The following is an 18,716-nucleotide window of genomic DNA, read 5'->3' on the forward strand; positions in this document are numbered from 1 at the left end:
CATAATACATCAGTAGTTTGTTAGAAACACTAAATTTAGATACACACCAAGCACCACACTGTGAACAGAAACAGTCTTGGCTATATGTGCCTCTGTACTTACATTGATGAAAAGGCAATAATGAATAATGGAACATAATCTGCTTTCCCACAGAAAGCAGATAATGATCCCCAAAGAGACATTTTGATTTATAAGACTGACCAAAAGTACATTTGTCTTCTCTCTACATTCTTCTTAGCGATTAAATACATTTTACCTTTGTTACTTTTGCCTGAAAATAAATCTTAAGGTTCTTTGTGTACATTAAGAGAAAGGGTTCACCCAGAAATGATCATTATTTACTCACTTTCAGGTCTTTCCAAACCTGTATGAGTTTTATTCTTCTGTGAAAGTCAGTGGAGTCTAAAACAGCATTAAACCCCATTAATGACAGAATATTCATTTTTGGGTGAACTGTCCCTTTAAGTACCATCTGTATGAATATAAATCATAATCTGTTCAACTTTGGTGCCTATGTGCTCTAGTGCCTAGTTGGTTCACTCTAAAAGAAAGTGCATATTGAAAAAAAGTCTAAAACATGAATACCCATGCAAAGGATTACACTAAGATCACCAACTTTCCAAAAATCCTTCATGAAAAAAATACAAAAAAAATAGAAAAACAAAATATTTCAAATAAAAATACAAATTCGTCACGTGTACTTCATTATAAGGTCTTTCTGTTTGCTTATAAGTGCTATCCTGATTGTCGGTTAATGGGAGGCCCTTATTCTTTGGCCTTGAAGCTTTAGGAGTAATTATGTGAAGTTGAAAAGAGAAAAATATTTGGCAACCGAATATGGAGTATCCTGTATCTACCAGCCATTTAACAGCTGAACTACTGACTTTACTCTGGTCCATAACCCTCTGGTCATTGGCAGGATGGAGGTTAACAGGAAACATTCTGAAAACAATTTCCTCCGATGACCCACTGAGATGGAGCTACGCAAAAACCAGCCACTATCACCTTCCCCGTGAAATGCACAATTAGCACAATTATTCCTTCCACAGATTACTTTTTTCTTTTTTTTTTTTTTTAAATAGGAAAACAACTGAATCACACCAGCTAAGTAAAACAACGGAATACCTTCATTACTCTGGACCTTTTCCTGTAAACCCCACATTTATCCTCCCACCCACATCCCATCACAGAGGGAAGCGGAACCCCTCTGAATAAAATCATTGGTGCCCCAGTAGTTTGGACAGAAAGCCTGAAGAGGGTTTGCTAGGTTTAGATGTTTCTGCACGGCTCGCCCGGTCCAGCCCCAACTCGCCTTCCAGCTGTTCCAGCTCTGATTGGTCCAACAACTCAAAGTCCTCCGCCTCGCTGTCCGATTCCTCAGCCAGGGCCTGGACCAGCGCAGGCACTACCGCCGCCTCCAGGCGTTCCTGCATGGCCGCGGTTACTGCTGCCGTGATTACGTCTCCAGCCAGCCTCTGCACAACCTCCAGGGCCTGGGCCATGGGTTCCTCCTCTGACTGTGTGGACCCGACCCTGCTGGGATGGGCTAAAGGGGTGGGCATACCAATACTCAGGTCTTCATCGTCATCTCCATTTGTCCCCAAGCCATTGTCCAAAGAGGGAAACTCCGGTAGTCCACCTGTGAAGACCTCCTCGTCACTTCGCCGGTCTGAGTCTGTCTCAAATATGTAAAATAAATGGATGAACTCTCTCTTTAAACAGTTTTAGACATTACAGACAAAGACAGTTGAAGTTAAAAGTTTATATACACCTTGCAGAATATGCAAAATGTTAATTATTTGACCAAAATAAGAGGGATCATACAAAATGCATGTTATTTTTTTATTTAGTACTAACATGAATAAGACATTTTACATAAAAGACATTTACATATAGTCCACCAGAGAAAATAATAGTTGAATTTATAAAAATGACCCTGTTCAAAAGTTTACACGTACTTGATTTTTAATAAAGACCAAAGAATTTGACCTGAAGGATTTTTCTGAAGGACAGCGGGCAGTTTAGCTGTTCAGGACAAACAAGGGACTCATGAACAACTATCACCAAACAAAAAAAAATCTGTGGCTCATTTAGGTAACAACTCAGTATCATGGTCATTTTTATAAATTCACCTATTAATGGCTTTTCAATATAGAAGCCTGACATAGATTAACACTTTATATCTATATATTTCAGAAAAAAGGCAAGAGGGCTCACCTTCAGAGTTTTCTGTCTGAGGTGTGTGTCCCTCTGAAAGGTTAAAGGTGCCATTGTCTGTCCAAGTTATTTCAGAGACCTCTGTGTCTGATATAGACAGCTCTTTGCACACGGTAGAGTCCATCTGTAATAGATACTCAGTATCAGTTCAAACAGGAAATGGACATATTATGTATATTATATTGTTGTCATATCATGAAGCCCTCACAGTCTTCAGTGGCACATGATAAGTGTGTGAGTAACAGTATCCGGCCAGTTGTGTGGCAGCGCACTGACCTTGGGGAAAAGTGCAGACAGATCCGCTTCAATGCTCTCTCTCTTGGCTTGTGACTGGAGGATCCTTTTCTCTGGAACAGTGAAAACAGGGAATATGGAGAATGCAAGTCAGCCATTTAAATTAAATATTTCATTCTAAACATTTAAGAGATGCTGCCATATGTAGTGCACTTCACATCAGTCAATTATGAGATTAAACAGAGCTATATTTTAGTATTACTTATATAATATTATAGTAATTATTAATATTTTGACATTAGATTTTTTTTTTGCTTTTCTCAGCTATACTGAAATTATGTAAATTTAGCCATCTTCTGTGTGTTTGTGAGACATACCATGATTCTCTTTTATTTTCTGAAGAAACTGGCCCACTCCGAAGTCCAGTTTCTGCAGAACTGGTTCCACCCACATCCCGAACTCATGTGACGACACCAAAGGCCAGAGAAAAATGCCCAGCACTGCAGTAAACAGATGTAGAAACTATTAATGTACGTGTCACACTGGCCAGTGTGTTTATGAACCTGCTGACTGCTGGGAAGAAAGAGAAACCAGAGACTGAGTGAGAATATCGTCATGGTTACATTACTAGGAATCCACTATCACATGACAAACGGACTGTTGGATGTTCTCAAGAGTGCTGGAGGTAAATCCAAGAAAGGCTATGCTCATCTTAGCCAATAGAAGCATGGTTACAATCAGTTGTACACTTTTTTTGTGTAGGACCTAATTTGGCACTTACCTAGGATGTATGAAATAACAACCCCTGGAACGTAACGTCCAAGTATTGCCAGAAAAGAACACATACTGCACACCAGCAGACAGAACTGCAAAGAGACACAAATTTTAAATGTCTCAGTTCACTGCAAAAAGATAGTTAACATAAAATAGTTAACAAGTTAATAACCAGCAATGTCTATTTTACATCTACTTTAACTATCATTTTGCGAAATCTTTTATAATTGCAGCTTTTTATATTAATATTAATTTTATTTTTTACACACACTCACACACCCCCAGTTAAACTTTTTTGGACAGTAAGATTTTTAATGCTTTTAATGAAGTCTCTTTTGCTCATTAAGCAAAATCGAAATGATTGAAATCACAGGAATAAATTACATTTTAAAATATATTCAAATAGAAAGTTTAAATAGTAAAAATATTTTACAATTTTACTGTTTTTGCTGTACTTTGGATCAAATAAATGCAGGCAAGAAGAGACTTTTAAACTCTTTTTTAACTTAAAAAAACGTTAAAAATCTTACTGTTCAAAAACTTTTGACTGGTAGTGTACATATATTACACACACACACACACACACACATACATACATATATATATATATATATATATATATATATATATATATATATATATATATGCTTTTAACATACATCACTATTTGATGCACCTGGAAACATCATCAGTGATGTTATAAATTAATATCTGTCAGACCATGAAAAATGAACTAGAGAAGGCAAAATGGTAGTTAAAATGATGAAATGAAGACTTGACGTGATACCCAATATATATAGTTTCTCTTTATACAATCTACATTTTAATTAAAAAAAGGGTACATCATGCACCACCTAAATTCATCCATACCTTGCCTGGATTCTGCTGCTTGAAAGAGGACGTCTCCTCAATGAAGAGCTTGAGGCTCGACCAGAAGTCTGTGAATGGAGATCCTGATCCAGACTTGCCCTCCTGAACAGAATCAATGACCTCCCAGCTGCAATTAAAAGTCCAAAAAAGCACATATTAATTCATTAATTTAAACAATGTACACTTCTTTAATGATCACTGCATATCCGCTGCTATATTTGTAGCACGGCCTTTTCTCAACCTCTGGAACTGAGCCTACTGGAACATGCCCTATACAGGATGTTTTAATTCATGTTATGGAGCCCATTTTAACAAATGTCAGTGTCTATAATATTAGCTATACAGTGTGTATGCTTTTGAAGGCAGATTCTAGCACACTGTACATGTGAAATAGTTCACAGTCTGAGTGATGACTACAGAAATGTACAAGAGGATTCTTATAATATCTACAGTGGGGTCTTGAGATAACAGAAAAGGAGGCGCCCTGAGAATGCCTGGTTTATAAATAAGGGAATTACTGCACATTGAAAAACTTGGCTTGAAGGTTTACTCAAGATTGCTATTCATAGATTCTTGTTTTAAAATATATATGAATACATATCAGTCTAGTCCTAAACTGATGACTTACATCAACAAACATATTTTTAATTACATAAATTGCTAATCTTTAAACCTGTTGGGCCTCTTCGATGAGCTTAAAAAGTCAAGTAAATAGTTCTTTGGTCAGACATTTGGCTTTGAATGAATTAGATTGACTTTCAGAACAGGGGAATTTCTTGGCACACGATAAGCATCTATTAACAGGCGGCTTGTTAATGCCCTTTATCTGTGGTTATGTGCACCTATTCCTATCCCCTCACAGCTGTTGCCCTGTATTTCCTATCTCCAAAACAAACCAAACAATACCACCTATAAATCAAAACCTTTTCAAACTCAAAGTCCTTCAAACAAACAAACAAACAAACTGACCCCAAAAACATGCTACACATAACCCACGCAATTAAGAACTCTCCTTCAGATCCGCTCGAGCTGCGTTTCCTCCAAAAGGTCATAAAGCAGTCACCTCCAACGTTACAGAGACACATTCCCCCACCGGAGGTTTCCTATTAAACAGAGCGCATGGGGGGCATGTGACTATGAGGCAACAGAGCTCACATTAGCATTTCACCATCGACCATGTGGCAGATACAGGCGAAAGTGCCAGAGAAAGTGAGCTCGGGCTTGCCCAACCCAGACCAGAGCCGACGACTGGACATCAGTGAGGTGTAATGCTCACAAGTGTTAAGAGGTTTCATCAGATGAGGTCTTTTGTTACATCTTTTGGGAAATGTGCTTGTTGACTGGCACCATGTGATGTTTGATAGTTAACACTATTTATACCATGATCTGTCTGAATACTCGATTCTGATTGGCTGGCAGGTGTGTATTAAAACGGTTTAATCACTGTCTGTCCTATATTAATGCGCTGCTTTAACTGTTGCACGATGCACACAAACACACACACATATAGAGAGAGAGAGAGAGAGAATGAGAGAGAGAGAGAGAGAGAGAGAGAGAGAGAGAGAGAGAGAGAGAGAGAGAGAGAGAGAGAGAGAGAGAGAGAGATCGCACTGCCCCGCAAGTTTTATTAATAAAATAGCCTAAGCATTCTTCAGCAACGAGGAGGTAAAACAACCGTTTCTAAAGTAACTAAACACAGCATAATTGTTTGTAGAGAGAGACGTGCAGATACAGGTTTATGTAAGTTCACATACAACTCTGTCTCAATGAATAATTACTTTAAGTAAATATTATATTTTATTTAAATAAATGTGATCATTAACAGCTTTAAAGTCCTCATGAAATCAAAATCTAAGTTTTTTGGCTGTTAGTATGAATATGTTAGCCTTAAGGTTATCCTTAAGCTGGTGTGCTCCAAGTCAATGACAAAATTGCATTTAGAAGATATAAGCATTCAAGCATAATTATGTTAACGCTGAATAACACTGTGTGTTTCAAAGCACTTCAGTGGACCTTTAAGTTATCAATGCTGGCAAACGGCTATGGTATAAGTGGGATAATGCACGGCTAGCTGTGCATTAAATGATTTTAAAGCACGACGTGGAGCCACCCTTACTTGAAATCATACTGCATGGCATGTTTGCCACTGGTAAGTATTTTAAGTAATATCATGTGAACCCAAATGAAGTGGGTGCTTTTACACCTGTAGATCGATTGCTTTGTTCCCGAAATAGGGATTAAAATTATTACAATATTGCCTTTTATTCTTGGTGCGGTTCGCTTTCACACAGCAAAGTTTCTAAAAGGACCAAATGTGTTAATACAAGTCACGCACGAGAAAACTGTCCTCTCATTGGTCAAAGCTTATCAAATGGCATTACAAAATGAAAATGCGCGCTTTGATTTTTGAATGGCGAAGACGTGCCCACACACATTATATTTATATTATATTTAGTCTTTTGCCTCCAAAATGTTTGAATTTAGCGGCAAGAAACCTGATTTGCTGTCAAGGCAACCAGTAGAGGAAACGCCCATTAGCAACCTCGTGCAGCGACAGAAGTCGCTGCTAGTGTGAACAGGGCTTCTGGCGCGGATCCGAGCGCGATTGCCGTGTTCACATATGCCCAAACGTGCTAAGGGGGGAAATGCGCCAGGTTCTGAAACAAAGTGCCAGGTGTGAAAACAGTTTGCTGCCTCAAGAAAAGTCCTAAATCTTTTAATACCAAAGAAAATGTGTAGAATAGCCTCTAATGTCCCTGTAAATGCCAACAACAGGTGACTCTGGAGACTAGTTGACTCTTATGCTAATCGCTAAAACAACAAAGTAAGCTACTTGTCTGACACTCAAACAGACCCAGTGACAAAGTACTAAAATAGTCCAAAATAGCTGAGGAATGCCACTGAAAATCAACAGTGTGTCTTAATTTGTAAAATAAGGGTAAAAGGACTCTTGGTACTGTTTTTTTAAGCTTATCTGTGGGTCTGTCCATGTACACCTCATCACACATGACTGACAGGTTCCATTGCTGTGTGGTGAACATGCACGTATCAATACCTATAAAGTCCTTGTGACAATCGACATGAAATTCCCCCTAGCAAATGTTCCAAAACAAGGGTCACTATGGAGACCACACAGCCACGGATGCACCTGATGCATGATGACTGACATTTCTAATAATTTGGAACAAGCTAATTTCTGAAACATGACACATCTAACTGCAGTGTAAGTAAGATTAAAGAACAGTTGTCAAAGACAAAGTCACTTGATTAAAAAAAAAAAAGAAAGAAAGAAAAAAGACAAAATAAATATCCGAGTCATATTTACAAATAGACACTTGAAGGTATAATTCACATGACTCTGATTCTTAGTATTCAAAAAGTTAACAGTGACTCTGCCTTTGTTCCAATTTCTTTAATAGTGTATTTTCTTTCCTTTTACCTTAGTGCTGATCGATGGTCTTCAGCAGTCATCTCAAAATCTCTAGGTTTCAACATGAAAGGCGTTCAGGTAAGTCAGAAGGTGAGCGTGTCAGCGATAAGTTCCAGAGTTCAGACAGAGTCACAAATGAAGTGTCGCATGAAGCCACACGAGCTAGTGTTTATGTTGACCAAGGCCCGAGCTTCACTATTTCAACCGGTCAGGTCTAAAAATACCAGAGTCACACAGCATTCCACAAGCAGGCATCAGACGGACAGTGCTGGAGCATGAACACACACGTACAAACACTCCATATAATACCCCCTTAATACCCCCCACTTCATAGAATGAGACCCTCTCAGAAGAGGATTCTGAATTACGCAAATTTTCTCAATGAAAAATGATCTGCATACATGGTACATGGGTATCATAACAAAGAAACATCCTGACATCACAAAAATGTGTGGTGTTAATCTGACTGATTTATAATAAATTCATGTTTCATTGTGAATGTTTTAAAATCTCATACTGAAAGAAATATTACATTAATACTTTAATTATATTTAAAATTAAAACTTTTTTAGCACAACGTATTTTAGTGCATATTATACAGTATAAATATCATTAAACAAATGAATAAAACTACACTAGTAAACATTTAGACAAGAGTCAACTAGATAATGAAAGTAGAATTTAACAGAAATGCTCTCAAGACAAGTTTCACTGTGTGTGTGTGTTTATAAAAATATTTAAATATTTACATTTCAAAAATGTCCATTTGAGATGGACTTTTAACATTTTTGTGTTTTACATTGCATAAAATTATACAATTAATTAAATATTTATTTTTCAGAAACATTCATTTCGAGCAAGTTGGGACTTTTTTAAAAACAATTATGATTATTTTTATTTGCCTGTGTTTTAAATAGCAGCCTATAAAAATTTACAATTTATTAATTAAATATTAATTTTTCACAAACGTCCTTTAGGGACAGGTCATGTTTTCATTGTTTTATTATTATTATTAATATTATTATTATTATTTAATAATTAAAAAAATATTTTGTGTTAAAAAATATTTTAATATTTATATTTCAAAAGTTACCAATTACCATTTGAGACAGGCTTTCAATGTTTGTGTTTTATACAGTATAAAATTACACAATTAATTAATTATTTATTTATTTTTCATAAACATACATTTGGGGCACGTAGGCACTATAAAAAAATAATTATTATTATTTGCCTGCATTTTAAAATCATACAGTTGATTAATTAAACACTTAGTTTTCATAAACATTCATTTGGGGCAGGTTGGCATTTTTTTAAACAATTATTATTATCACTTATGTTTTAAATAGTATAAAATTTTACAATTTCTATATTAAATGTTTATTTTTCACAAATGTCCTTTTGGGATGGGTTGTCACATTCTCATTGTTTTTATTATTATTATTATTATTATTATTTACATGTGTTTAAAATATTTTAATATTTATATTTCAAAAATCTCCATTTGAGACAGGCTTTCACATTTTTGTATTTTATATTGTTTAAAATATAAAATACAAACTACAATTAATTAATTAATTAATTAAATATTTATTTTTCATTAACATCCATTTGGGGCAGTTTGGCACTTTTTAAAATTATTACTGTTATTATATACCTGTGTTTTACATGGTATAAAATTATATTTTTATATATATTTTATTAATTAAATACTTATTTTCAACAAATGCCCTTTAGGGACAGGCTTTAACATTTTCATTATTTTTTTTATTATTTAAATATGTTTAAAAACTATGTAATTATAAATATTTTAAATTGTCCATTTGAGACAGCCTTTCACATTTTTGTATTTAATATTGCATAAAATTCTACAATTAATTACATTTTTATTTTTCATAAACATCCAGTTGGGGCAGGTTGCCACTTAAAAAGAATGACATGTACCATGTGTTTTAAATGGCATAAAATTATACAATTTATTAATTACATATTTTTCAAAATGTTTTAATGTTTCTAAAATTTCTTAATGATAAATTATTAATATTCGTGGGCCAAAAAAAGGTTTGCTATGTTTATACATTTTTGCTGTTTTTATCTTTTAATTTTACTGTTTAAATTTTGCTTACCCCAGCATGATTTGCTTAAACATCCATATATATATATATATATATATATATATATATATACGTAAATAAACCGTACCATTTAACCTAGTTAATAATGGTGGACATATTTTTTTCAACTTTTTTCTATGCTTCAAAATGACTTAAAAAAAAAAAAAAAAAAAAAAAAAAAAAAACTACATTTGCAGAGAAAGGGAGTAAAAAGTGTAAAAACTTGCCTAGTCTTCCCTGTATATTCAGACAGTAACAGTTGTCTTTACTATTTATATCACTTCTTTATTTGTCATTCTATCTACTATTATTATTTGGTCATTTGACTGTGATGGAAGGACCATGTCTGGTCAGTTGGTCAGCAAACAAATCCTTCCTCCAATGGGCTACTTAGTCTCTAGACACACCCTTTGTGAGTTAGTATCCTGTGATTTAATTGGCTTCTCAGTTGGGACACTCCAAAATCCTCCCAATAAGAGTGGCGAGGAAACGCAAGAGAGGATTACCATCACTCCCGAGTGCACAAATGGCTGTGTCATTCTACTCGCCATGCACGCAACAGTCTGAAACATAAACTCAAGTTTCACAACACAACATGATTCCAGAACAAAACAACCCACTCTAGTGCATACGTCACAATTTACAGATAAACAAAGCATTTCATCACTACAGCTTGTAAATAGCATAGTGTAAATATTTATAGCAGAAAAAAAAATAGTGATTACATTTATATGACTAAATTTCTGTTGGAAGTTTCATAAAAAGGCAAAAAATAACATTTTTTCCAAAGCCTTAATGTGAAATTACAATCATCACACTTTAAATTTAATTTAACGTAACGTCTATAACATACACTGATACAAAAAGTAGGCCACAACAGAAAGCTCTTTAATCCCACAGCTATGGGAGGACGGGGGGGCAAAGAGGTCAAAGTGAAGATCCGGGTAAAGACAACTGTTGGAACAGGACTCGCATCAACAGCAGCCGGCAGAAACGAACAAGCTGAGACAATCCAGCAGCTGTTGGTCAAGTACGGATGATTTTAACGAGGCCCGTCTCGCATAAACACCACACTGAAGATTACTACACTGGTATCTCACCCACTGGTGCACGGTGGAGCCATTGCATTTGTTTTTACCATAAGCATGTAAACAATGACAGGGCAACTTCGGTCAGAGTACAGCAAGACGCAACCCAGATTCAAATAATGGAAAGCCGAAGGCCATGGATAAGCAGTATTGGATAAATTCATCAAGCCTTCCACTAATCCAATACTTTAACAAACTTAGGCCAACTTTTGAATGTTCTCATATGCAAAGATTTGACGTGAATATTGATCAATTTCAAACTACCACGTGAGAAAGGTTACCAGTGTTGTACTTTTTTTTTTTTCAAGCAGGTCAGGAGTGCTTGGTTAGATTTCTTAATTAGTCTTGATCTCACATCAGCACTGGATTTCACAGACATTTCTAAATTCACATGACTCTCACTTTATGAACTGCTGTATGTCATCAATAATGCCAATAAGAGGTATAGGACGCCCTCTAGTGGCTACACTCTTAAAAATAAAGGTGCTTTAAAAGGTTCTTCACAGTGACGCCATAGAAGAACCATTTTTGATTCCACAAAAAATATTCAGTCAAAGGTTCTTTAAAGAACCATCTCTTTCTTACCTTTTTATAATCTGAAGAAACTTCTTTCGCCACAAAGAACCTTTTGTGAGACAGAAAGGTTCTTCAGATGTTAGAGGTTCCTTATGGAACCATTTAGACAAAAAGATTCTTCTATGGCATCGTGAAGCACCTTTATATTTAAGAGTGTACACCCAAAATACGAGGCGGCAGTCTGAGGTTTGCAGTTTCGGCGAACAGCAGCCCATCACCGGCTCAGATTTCAGCGAAACACCGGAAGGGATTAGAGAGAATGGTTGAATACACTTAATTTAAAATATTTATTTTAAATGTTACAGTTTTTTTTTGTAATGCTTGTTAAACGAGTTTAAATGTATGTTATATAGTAAATTATGTTCACCCACATTCAATTTGTCTGTGTTCTTGCTTATTTAGAAATATTCATTCTCTGTTGCCTGAAGCAATTCTATGTGCGATTTTTCATTTCCAGCCTATTTTAAGCCAGCAATAATTTTAAACAATAGTTTACTTAAATAAAACAACCCAGCATGTCTGTCCAATATTTAGCCAGCGCTGGGTTGCCAAATATCTCAAGTTGGGTTGTTTTTAACCCAGCATTATTTAGAGTGTACAAGCTGGACTGTATATGATGAATAGAAAAGACTTGAGATGAAAACATCTTCATAAATACATTCAGATGTGTGCTCCTTCAAATTTCTGAGTTAAGTACATTTTTAATGTAACTACCAAAAAAACATTTGTATGTGTTGTAGGTAGATCGTTTCGTTTAAAATAAAATTGTGCCATCATCTGTCATGTTGTTTTAAACTCAAATAAATGTAAAAGGAATTAGTGAATGTAAAAGCTGCTCTTTTTATTACAATAATTAAATGATTTGGGTTTAGTAAGACTTTTTAAGAAATTAATACTGTTATTCAGCAAAGATGCATTAAATTGATTTTTTTCAATGTTACAAAAATTCTATTTCAATTTTTTTCCTTAAAGAATCCTGTAAAAAGGGTCTCATAGTTTCCACAAAAATACAAAATAGCCGTTTTCAACATTAATAATAAGAAGAACTGTTTTTGAGCACCAAATCAGCATATTATTAGAGTTTCTGAAAGGTAATGTGACACTGAAGACTGGAGTAATGGCTGCTGAAAATTCAGCTTTGCCATCATGGAAATAAATGACATTTTAAAATATATTAAAATAGAAAACTGTTTTTTTACTTGTAATAACATTTCACAATTTTACAGTATTTTTGACATTTTTTAAAAAAAACTTCCCTCACCAAACTTCTATAGCTAAATGATTTGAGGAGTGCATGCTCTAAATTTACCTGCTTGTCATACTCTTCCATAGAGCGGCTCCTGTAAGTATAGGAAAATAAACATCAGTGGGATCTAGACACCATATCAAACTTTGATTCTATTCTTATGAGTAGCAACAGTCACACGTTAGGGTATTATGGGATGAAACAAACCCACACCTCTTGATCTGGAAAGAGCCACATCTCTCACCAGCTGTATCATCACTAAAAGAGCCACACACATGGAGATGAGGCTGAACACCCGACAGGGACTAAGGGACACAAACCTGCATGGAAAAAAACAACAACAAACAGGTTTCCCCTTCTTCATCACGTGCAGTTACAGCCAACAGACATCTAACTCTCCATTTCATATATATATGTGACCCTGGACCACAAAACCAGTCTTAAGTCACTGGGGTATATTTGTAGCAATAGTCAAAAATACATTGCATGGGTCAAAATGACTGATTTTGCTTTTATGGCAAAAATCATTAGGAAATTAAGTAAAGATCATGTTCCATGAAGATATTTTGGAAATTCCTACTGCAAATATATGAAAACTTTGATTAGTAATATACATTGTGAAGAACTTTATTTGGACAGCTTTAAAGGTGATTTTCTTAATATTTTAATTTTTTGGCACCCTCAGATTCCAGATTTTCAAATAGCTGTATCTCGACCAAATATTAACCTAACAAACCATACATCAATGGAAAGCTTATTTATTCAGCTTTCAGATGATGTATAAATCTCAATTTTGAAAAATTTACCCTTATGACTTGGTTTTGTGATCCAGGGTCACATATATTGTGCTAAAAGCTGTAAGATCATCTAAGACCTGACATCATACCTTTAAAAACAATTAAACCTGTTCATGCTCATGTGTTGTTATTATTTCTCTTTACAAGTTATGTAGAATCATGTGTTTTGAGGGTTAAACTAATTCCTACATGCACACCAAAATACTAATTATAAAGCCATGTTAACCTAAATACACCATTTGTCCATATGCCAGAACAAGATTTATTAAAAACAGCTTTTGTCAATGCATATGAAATTTTCTTTAATTCAAAATTGTAAAAGTTCATCTTCAAAAATGTATTCAGGCTACTGTCACTAGCACAAAAGGCCCACCACTATACAAATACCAATACAACTGTAGTGAAATCCAGTGCAATCACAGATACAGAGAAAATGGTCAAAGGAAAATGCCTTAGGGGCCAGTGTACAAAAAACAGTTAGGCCTGCTGATTTAATTAGGCAGAGAAATGTAGTGCATTGGAAAGCGATAAAGACTGACCCATTAATGCAATATTTTATTTAAACTCCAACATCATGATGTCTTAAAGAAAATCTGATATTTGCATTCATACATTCTGCATTCAGCTGATGAATTAAAAATATGCTGCGTCATGTGTCTCACCAAAACGCTATATTTGTAGTTGCGAAGAAAGCGGAAGTCCATAACGGTCTTTTCCAGTTAATCAGCTTTGATATACGACACAGAGGATAAGTGCCTGCAGGGTGTCGGACTCCAGAAGGCTGCTCTTCCTCTTTCTCCGCCATCTCTCCTCCACCTGAGTTGAGTGATCGGGAGGAAGTCTCGCCGGCCCTCTGTCCCACCGGCTCCACCTCTGAAGCCTCCAGGCTGCCGCATCCACCCTGATTAGCCATAGCAAACGAACGCGAGCCCGCTCCCCGCTCCTCACGCGCACTGCCAGCTGCTATTTATTTTGTTGTTGTTTAGTCGCTGACGTCACTCGGAGGCAGCCCCGGGTTGCTGTTGGGAACTCTTACGTCATCGTTTAGTCAGCTGTGCGACTTTCCACCTGCTCTGGATTACCTATGCATGCAGCTTTTTGCTCGAAACCACAGCCAAATCAACGTTTTGTTTGCATTTAATTCACATCATAAAGAAATAATGCGTAGTTTTCTGATATTCATCTTTTTCTTCTTCTTCTAGTGAATCATCATTCATTATTCTGAAGCTTTTGAAGTATTTATTCTTCAGCCTATATGCTTCTTTTCCACTCGTGTAGATTATCTGATATTTTATTTCTATTGAAGACAAAATATGAATGAGCTCAATACGCACTTTATCCACTAGGGCGCAGTGTACATTACTGTACAGTGCTTTGTAGTTCCAGTGGAAATAAATATAAATACATAATATAAGTATAAAACTACCCTATAAAATGTTAAGTATTATTTTTTAACATCTCAAACGTTTTCTCTGCTATTTAAAGACCTGATGTTGTAACATATATGTAATTAATCCGTGTTTGATTAAAGAGTCTTGTTATGAACATTACTGCAATACACTGAATCTACGCAGATGATGTTCTTGACCAATAGATCAATATGTCTTAGAAAAAAGGATTTTTGTTGTAACACATCATTTCTGACAGCCTTAAAGAATTACCACGATATTAAGGCAAAACGACTTTTTTTCTAAGTAGGTTATTCAAGTAATTATCCCCCTTTTCTTCAACGCCAAAGTATGCCTATGGGCGAGACTTCCGGTTTATTAGCCGCTATCGGGAAGTAACGAGAAGATAACAACGTACAGTAAACGGTAAAACTGTTTGCACTACAAACCAGTGTGTGTTCATAATATAGATAATACATTAACACTAATTTGCAATATAAAGCAGCAAAACCAGCGGTTTTGTACTGCTAAAAAAAGCTGGATGCAGATGAGACTGGAAAATTTAAATGGCTGTGCCCGCTCTTATGCAAAAATAAGGTAGATTCTGTTTTTAATTATATTGTTTTATCATTAAAAGACACATCAAATTTAAATTTAAATATTGTTTTATCATTAAAAAAGGTGTAACGTTGATGCAGGACGATTTTGACATTGGAGGAGAAAATAGGATGGGAGTTTTTCAACGTACCCTAACTTTCCTAAACAGGACGCATGCGCGTGGCAGAACTAGACAAGACGAGCATTTGTGGTTAGAAAGTGTATAAATATTAATTTATTTAAGAAAATGACTGGTAATTTCACTAGATAAGACCCTTCATCTTTGGCTGGGAGCCCTTTAAAGCTGCATTTAAACTGCATTTTGGAAGTTCAAACTCGTGGGCACCATAGAAGTTGACTATATGGAGAAAATTCCTAGGAAAGTTTTCCTCAAAAAACATAATTTCTTTACGACTGAAGAAAGAAAGACATGAACATCTTGGATGACAAGGGGGTGAGTAATTTATCTGTAATTTTTTGTTCTGGAACTGAACCACTAAGTTAATATCTTTACAATATCAGTTGTTACAATTGCCTATAACCACATTGCAATCAGTGAGTTATGAAGGAAGATTACACATCTTTTGCCCTCACCTTTCCTGCTTTAAATAAATGCCAGTGTTGTGTTAGATCGCTGTTTCCATGCCTAGACAATTAAGATCCAGCCCCGGATGCCAGATCCCATCAGAAAATATCAGTTTGTCCAGTAACAGAACAACTCGTCAGCAGAGTAGTCTAATACCCAAACCCTGTTAACAGGAGGTCTTGTCTGGTACCCAAAATACCCAAAACACTATTAACAGTCTTCTATCAGCCAAGAAGTTGACTGAGGAAAAAGCCAATGAAAGTGAAGAGCAGAAGCAGGAGATGAAGTAAAGATGGTAAAAGGAGCAGAGTTTATTGAATAGTCTTAGTTGCATTAACAAGTACTGTTATACCAAACTGCTTCACAACAACATCCCATAAACCTTGAGTTTCTATAAACTTTTCCTTGTATCTCTTATTCATGAAGACAAACAGCCCTTGAAACCACACAGTCATAAGACTAAACAACAATGGAAAAAATATCTAAAAAAAAAACCCAACTATAATATAAATGAATAATCAATTAATTAATCAATAAAATGAATATATAAATGACTATAATGATTATAATAAATGATTTTATGATTAAATGGAATAATAAAATGATTAATGATTATAAATGAATAAATGAATGAAGAATAAATTAAGAATATATAAAAAGAAAGCAAAACACAACACAAATTTATGGTTGCTCTTAAGGCAAAACACAGTTTGCATTTGAGGATCGTCCGATCCTTCAGTTGTGAAACTCCAAAGTAATACTTTTTTTCCATTTGAAAAAGGAAAAAGCAGCTTGCAGAGACATGCAGACATGGACCAAGTTAAGTTAATTAGACATTATCTAATTAAATATGCACTAGTTTTCATACATTTCCAGAACAAAAACCTTAGTATTGGATAAAGTCAGGTTTAAAATGCTTGTTTCATTTTGCTGACATATTGCAGTCAAAGGTTTTCACAGAGGGGATTCTGGATCTTTTTTAAATCACTCAAAACAGCCAAAAAAAAAAAAAAAAATCAGGAATAAGATGTTGTATAAAATCAGATAATATATGAACAAATCCTTCTGTAAAAACCTTCAGAAAAAAAATGGAAATTTCTGGCTGTAGTGCATGAGAAATTTCATTTTATGCAAACAGCCTTTAAAGATATATACTGAAGTTGAAATGTACAGACAGATAAAGTGCAAAAAACTAAAAGTATAATTTTATAGTGTGTATTCTTTCCTCTGGTCTGAAACATTGCATTATAAAAAGACAAATAGCCCAAAATCACTGATCAACGCATAGATATAAAATAAATAAATAAATAAAAATAGTGCCTATAAATAGTGCATGTCTTAATATAGGTTCGGAAAGAAATACCAATCAGATGTAAGTAAATTCTCATTTACATGATAAAATCTGAGTAATACCTGCCTTTGAGAGACAGGCTCAGTGAACAGCAATGACCTAATTTTTTGATGCTACACAGTGAACTGTGTGCTTCCAAACTGGCTGGTATTCAAAATTAGAGCTTGGAGCAAGTTTTCAATAAGTTTAAAATATTTGATATTATTGTATATTTTGAGCTTAACATGATTTTAGTCAAACATGATTTCTTTTTATTTGGAATAACCTTGCATCAAGCCAGCAAAAACAGCACGGTGTACCAGAAAGAAGTGTGGAGCCACTAATTGGACTGAATTTCAGTGGCAACAAAAGCCCTGGCTAGAAAATTCCAGCCCTGGTTTTACAGGGCCTGCTTTGTTGCCGCAGTGTTTGTTCTCTACTGCTGTGTTAACAGTTATCTTTTCGGTGGTGGCCTCTCCCCACCCTTCCACACAGTGCATGAAATGTTCCTCAGCACAAACCCGTCCAGAGCCACCGTGACACACTACAGGCGATGCTCCCCGGTTCTGCACAGGACACCAGGAGTGGCCCAACAGCTGCCTCGCAACCATGTTCCCACACAGCTTTGACTACAACCCGCCGATGAGAAAGCGTTGAGAAGAAGGAGACATGATGGGACAGTTCCCGGAGGATGTGGTGGGTGGCTTCACCGCAGAGGAACTGGAATGCAAGATCTGCTACTGCGCTTACAGCCTGTCAAGTCGACGGCCCAAGGTCCTTGAGTGCTGCCATTGTCTTTGTGCTAAGTGCCTTGCAAAAATCCTCGATTTAGGCGAATCCTCTCCGAATGCAGTGGTCTGTCCGTTCTGCCGCTACATCACAGAACTTCCCGGAGAAGACGTGGACAGTCTACCAGATGATTATAACTTGGTGTCTGCACTGCTGTCCATCCAGACACGGAAGCATCAGAACCTTAATGCCAACCAAGGCGAGATTCTCCTCAGTCCCAGATGCCTCAACTCCCTGGTTGGACACTCCGCCTCGGCGTCTCCCACCTCCATTCGTTCCAATTATGTGGTGATCACCATTATGGAGCCTCGGCAGGAGCCTGTCATTCCAGCTGCGGGTAGGAATTTCCGCTCTTCCAGCCAGGACTCCATGGCCTCCGTTACCCAGAGATGGACAGTGTGGAACTGTGCGGCCCTGCTGTGCCAGACTTCAGCACGCGTCCTGGTCTGGCTTCTGGGGCTGCTGTACTTCAGCTCACTGCCTCTAGGTGTCTATCTGCTAATCATGCAGCATACCACGATGGGGGTGTTGATGGTCAGTCTGGTACCTGTCAGTCTTCTCATCGTCATGGTGTACGGCCTTTGCCAATGCCTGTGCCGTGAGTTTTGGGACTGTGAGTTTTTACCACCCTAATGACCAAAGCAATAAGTGTAACTGTTATGTGTGGATATATACGATGA

At 36.1% G+C, this 18,716-nt stretch overlaps 2 protein-coding genes across 2 annotated transcripts; one reads left to right on the top strand and one right to left on the bottom strand.

Moving 5' to 3' along the window:
• Positions 1-228: 228 nt before the first annotated feature.
• Positions 229-14,357, bottom strand: retreg1 (reticulophagy regulator 1). Its single transcript, XM_051092517.1, has 9 exons — positions 14,009-14,357; positions 12,763-12,869; positions 12,613-12,643; positions 4,096-4,222; positions 3,233-3,317; positions 2,829-2,951; positions 2,494-2,564; positions 2,218-2,341; positions 229-1,675 (listed from the first exon to the last, which is right to left on the bottom strand). Exons 1-9 carry the CDS (start codon positions 14,257-14,259, stop codon positions 1,218-1,220), a joined length of 1,377 nt encoding a protein of 458 aa, XP_050948474.1. The 5' UTR covers positions 14,260-14,357; the 3' UTR covers positions 229-1,217.
• Positions 14,358-17,812: 3,455 nt separating this feature from the next.
• Positions 17,813-18,669, top strand: rnf182 (ring finger protein 182). The gene has a single exon (XM_051092525.1). It carries the CDS (start codon positions 17,917-17,919, stop codon positions 18,667-18,669), a length of 753 nt encoding a protein of 250 aa, XP_050948482.1. The 5' UTR covers positions 17,813-17,916.
• Positions 18,670-18,716: the final 47 nt, after the last annotated feature.

This window comes from Labeo rohita, chromosome 2 (genome assembly GCF_022985175.1).
Source record: "Labeo rohita strain BAU-BD-2019 chromosome 2, IGBB_LRoh.1.0, whole genome shotgun sequence".
NCBI classification, from domain to species: domain Eukaryota; kingdom Metazoa; phylum Chordata; class Actinopteri; order Cypriniformes; family Cyprinidae; genus Labeo; species Labeo rohita.

Coding starts and splice junctions, on each gene's coding strand:
- retreg1 (XM_051092517.1), bottom strand. CDS start 14,259: ATGGCTAATCAGGGTGGATGCGGCAGCCTGGAGGCTTCAGAGGTGGAG. Junction 12,644..12,762: donor GGCTCTTTCCAGATCAAGAG/GTGTGGGTTTGT, acceptor CTATACTTACAG/GAGCCGCTCTATGGAAGAGT. Junction 4,223..12,612: donor TGGAAGAGTATGACAAGCAG/GTAAATTTAGAG, acceptor TTTTAATTGCAG/CTGGGAGGTCATTGATTCTG.
- rnf182 (XM_051092525.1), top strand. CDS start 17,917: ATGATGGGACAGTTCCCGGAGGATGTGGTGGGTGGCTTCACCGCAGAG.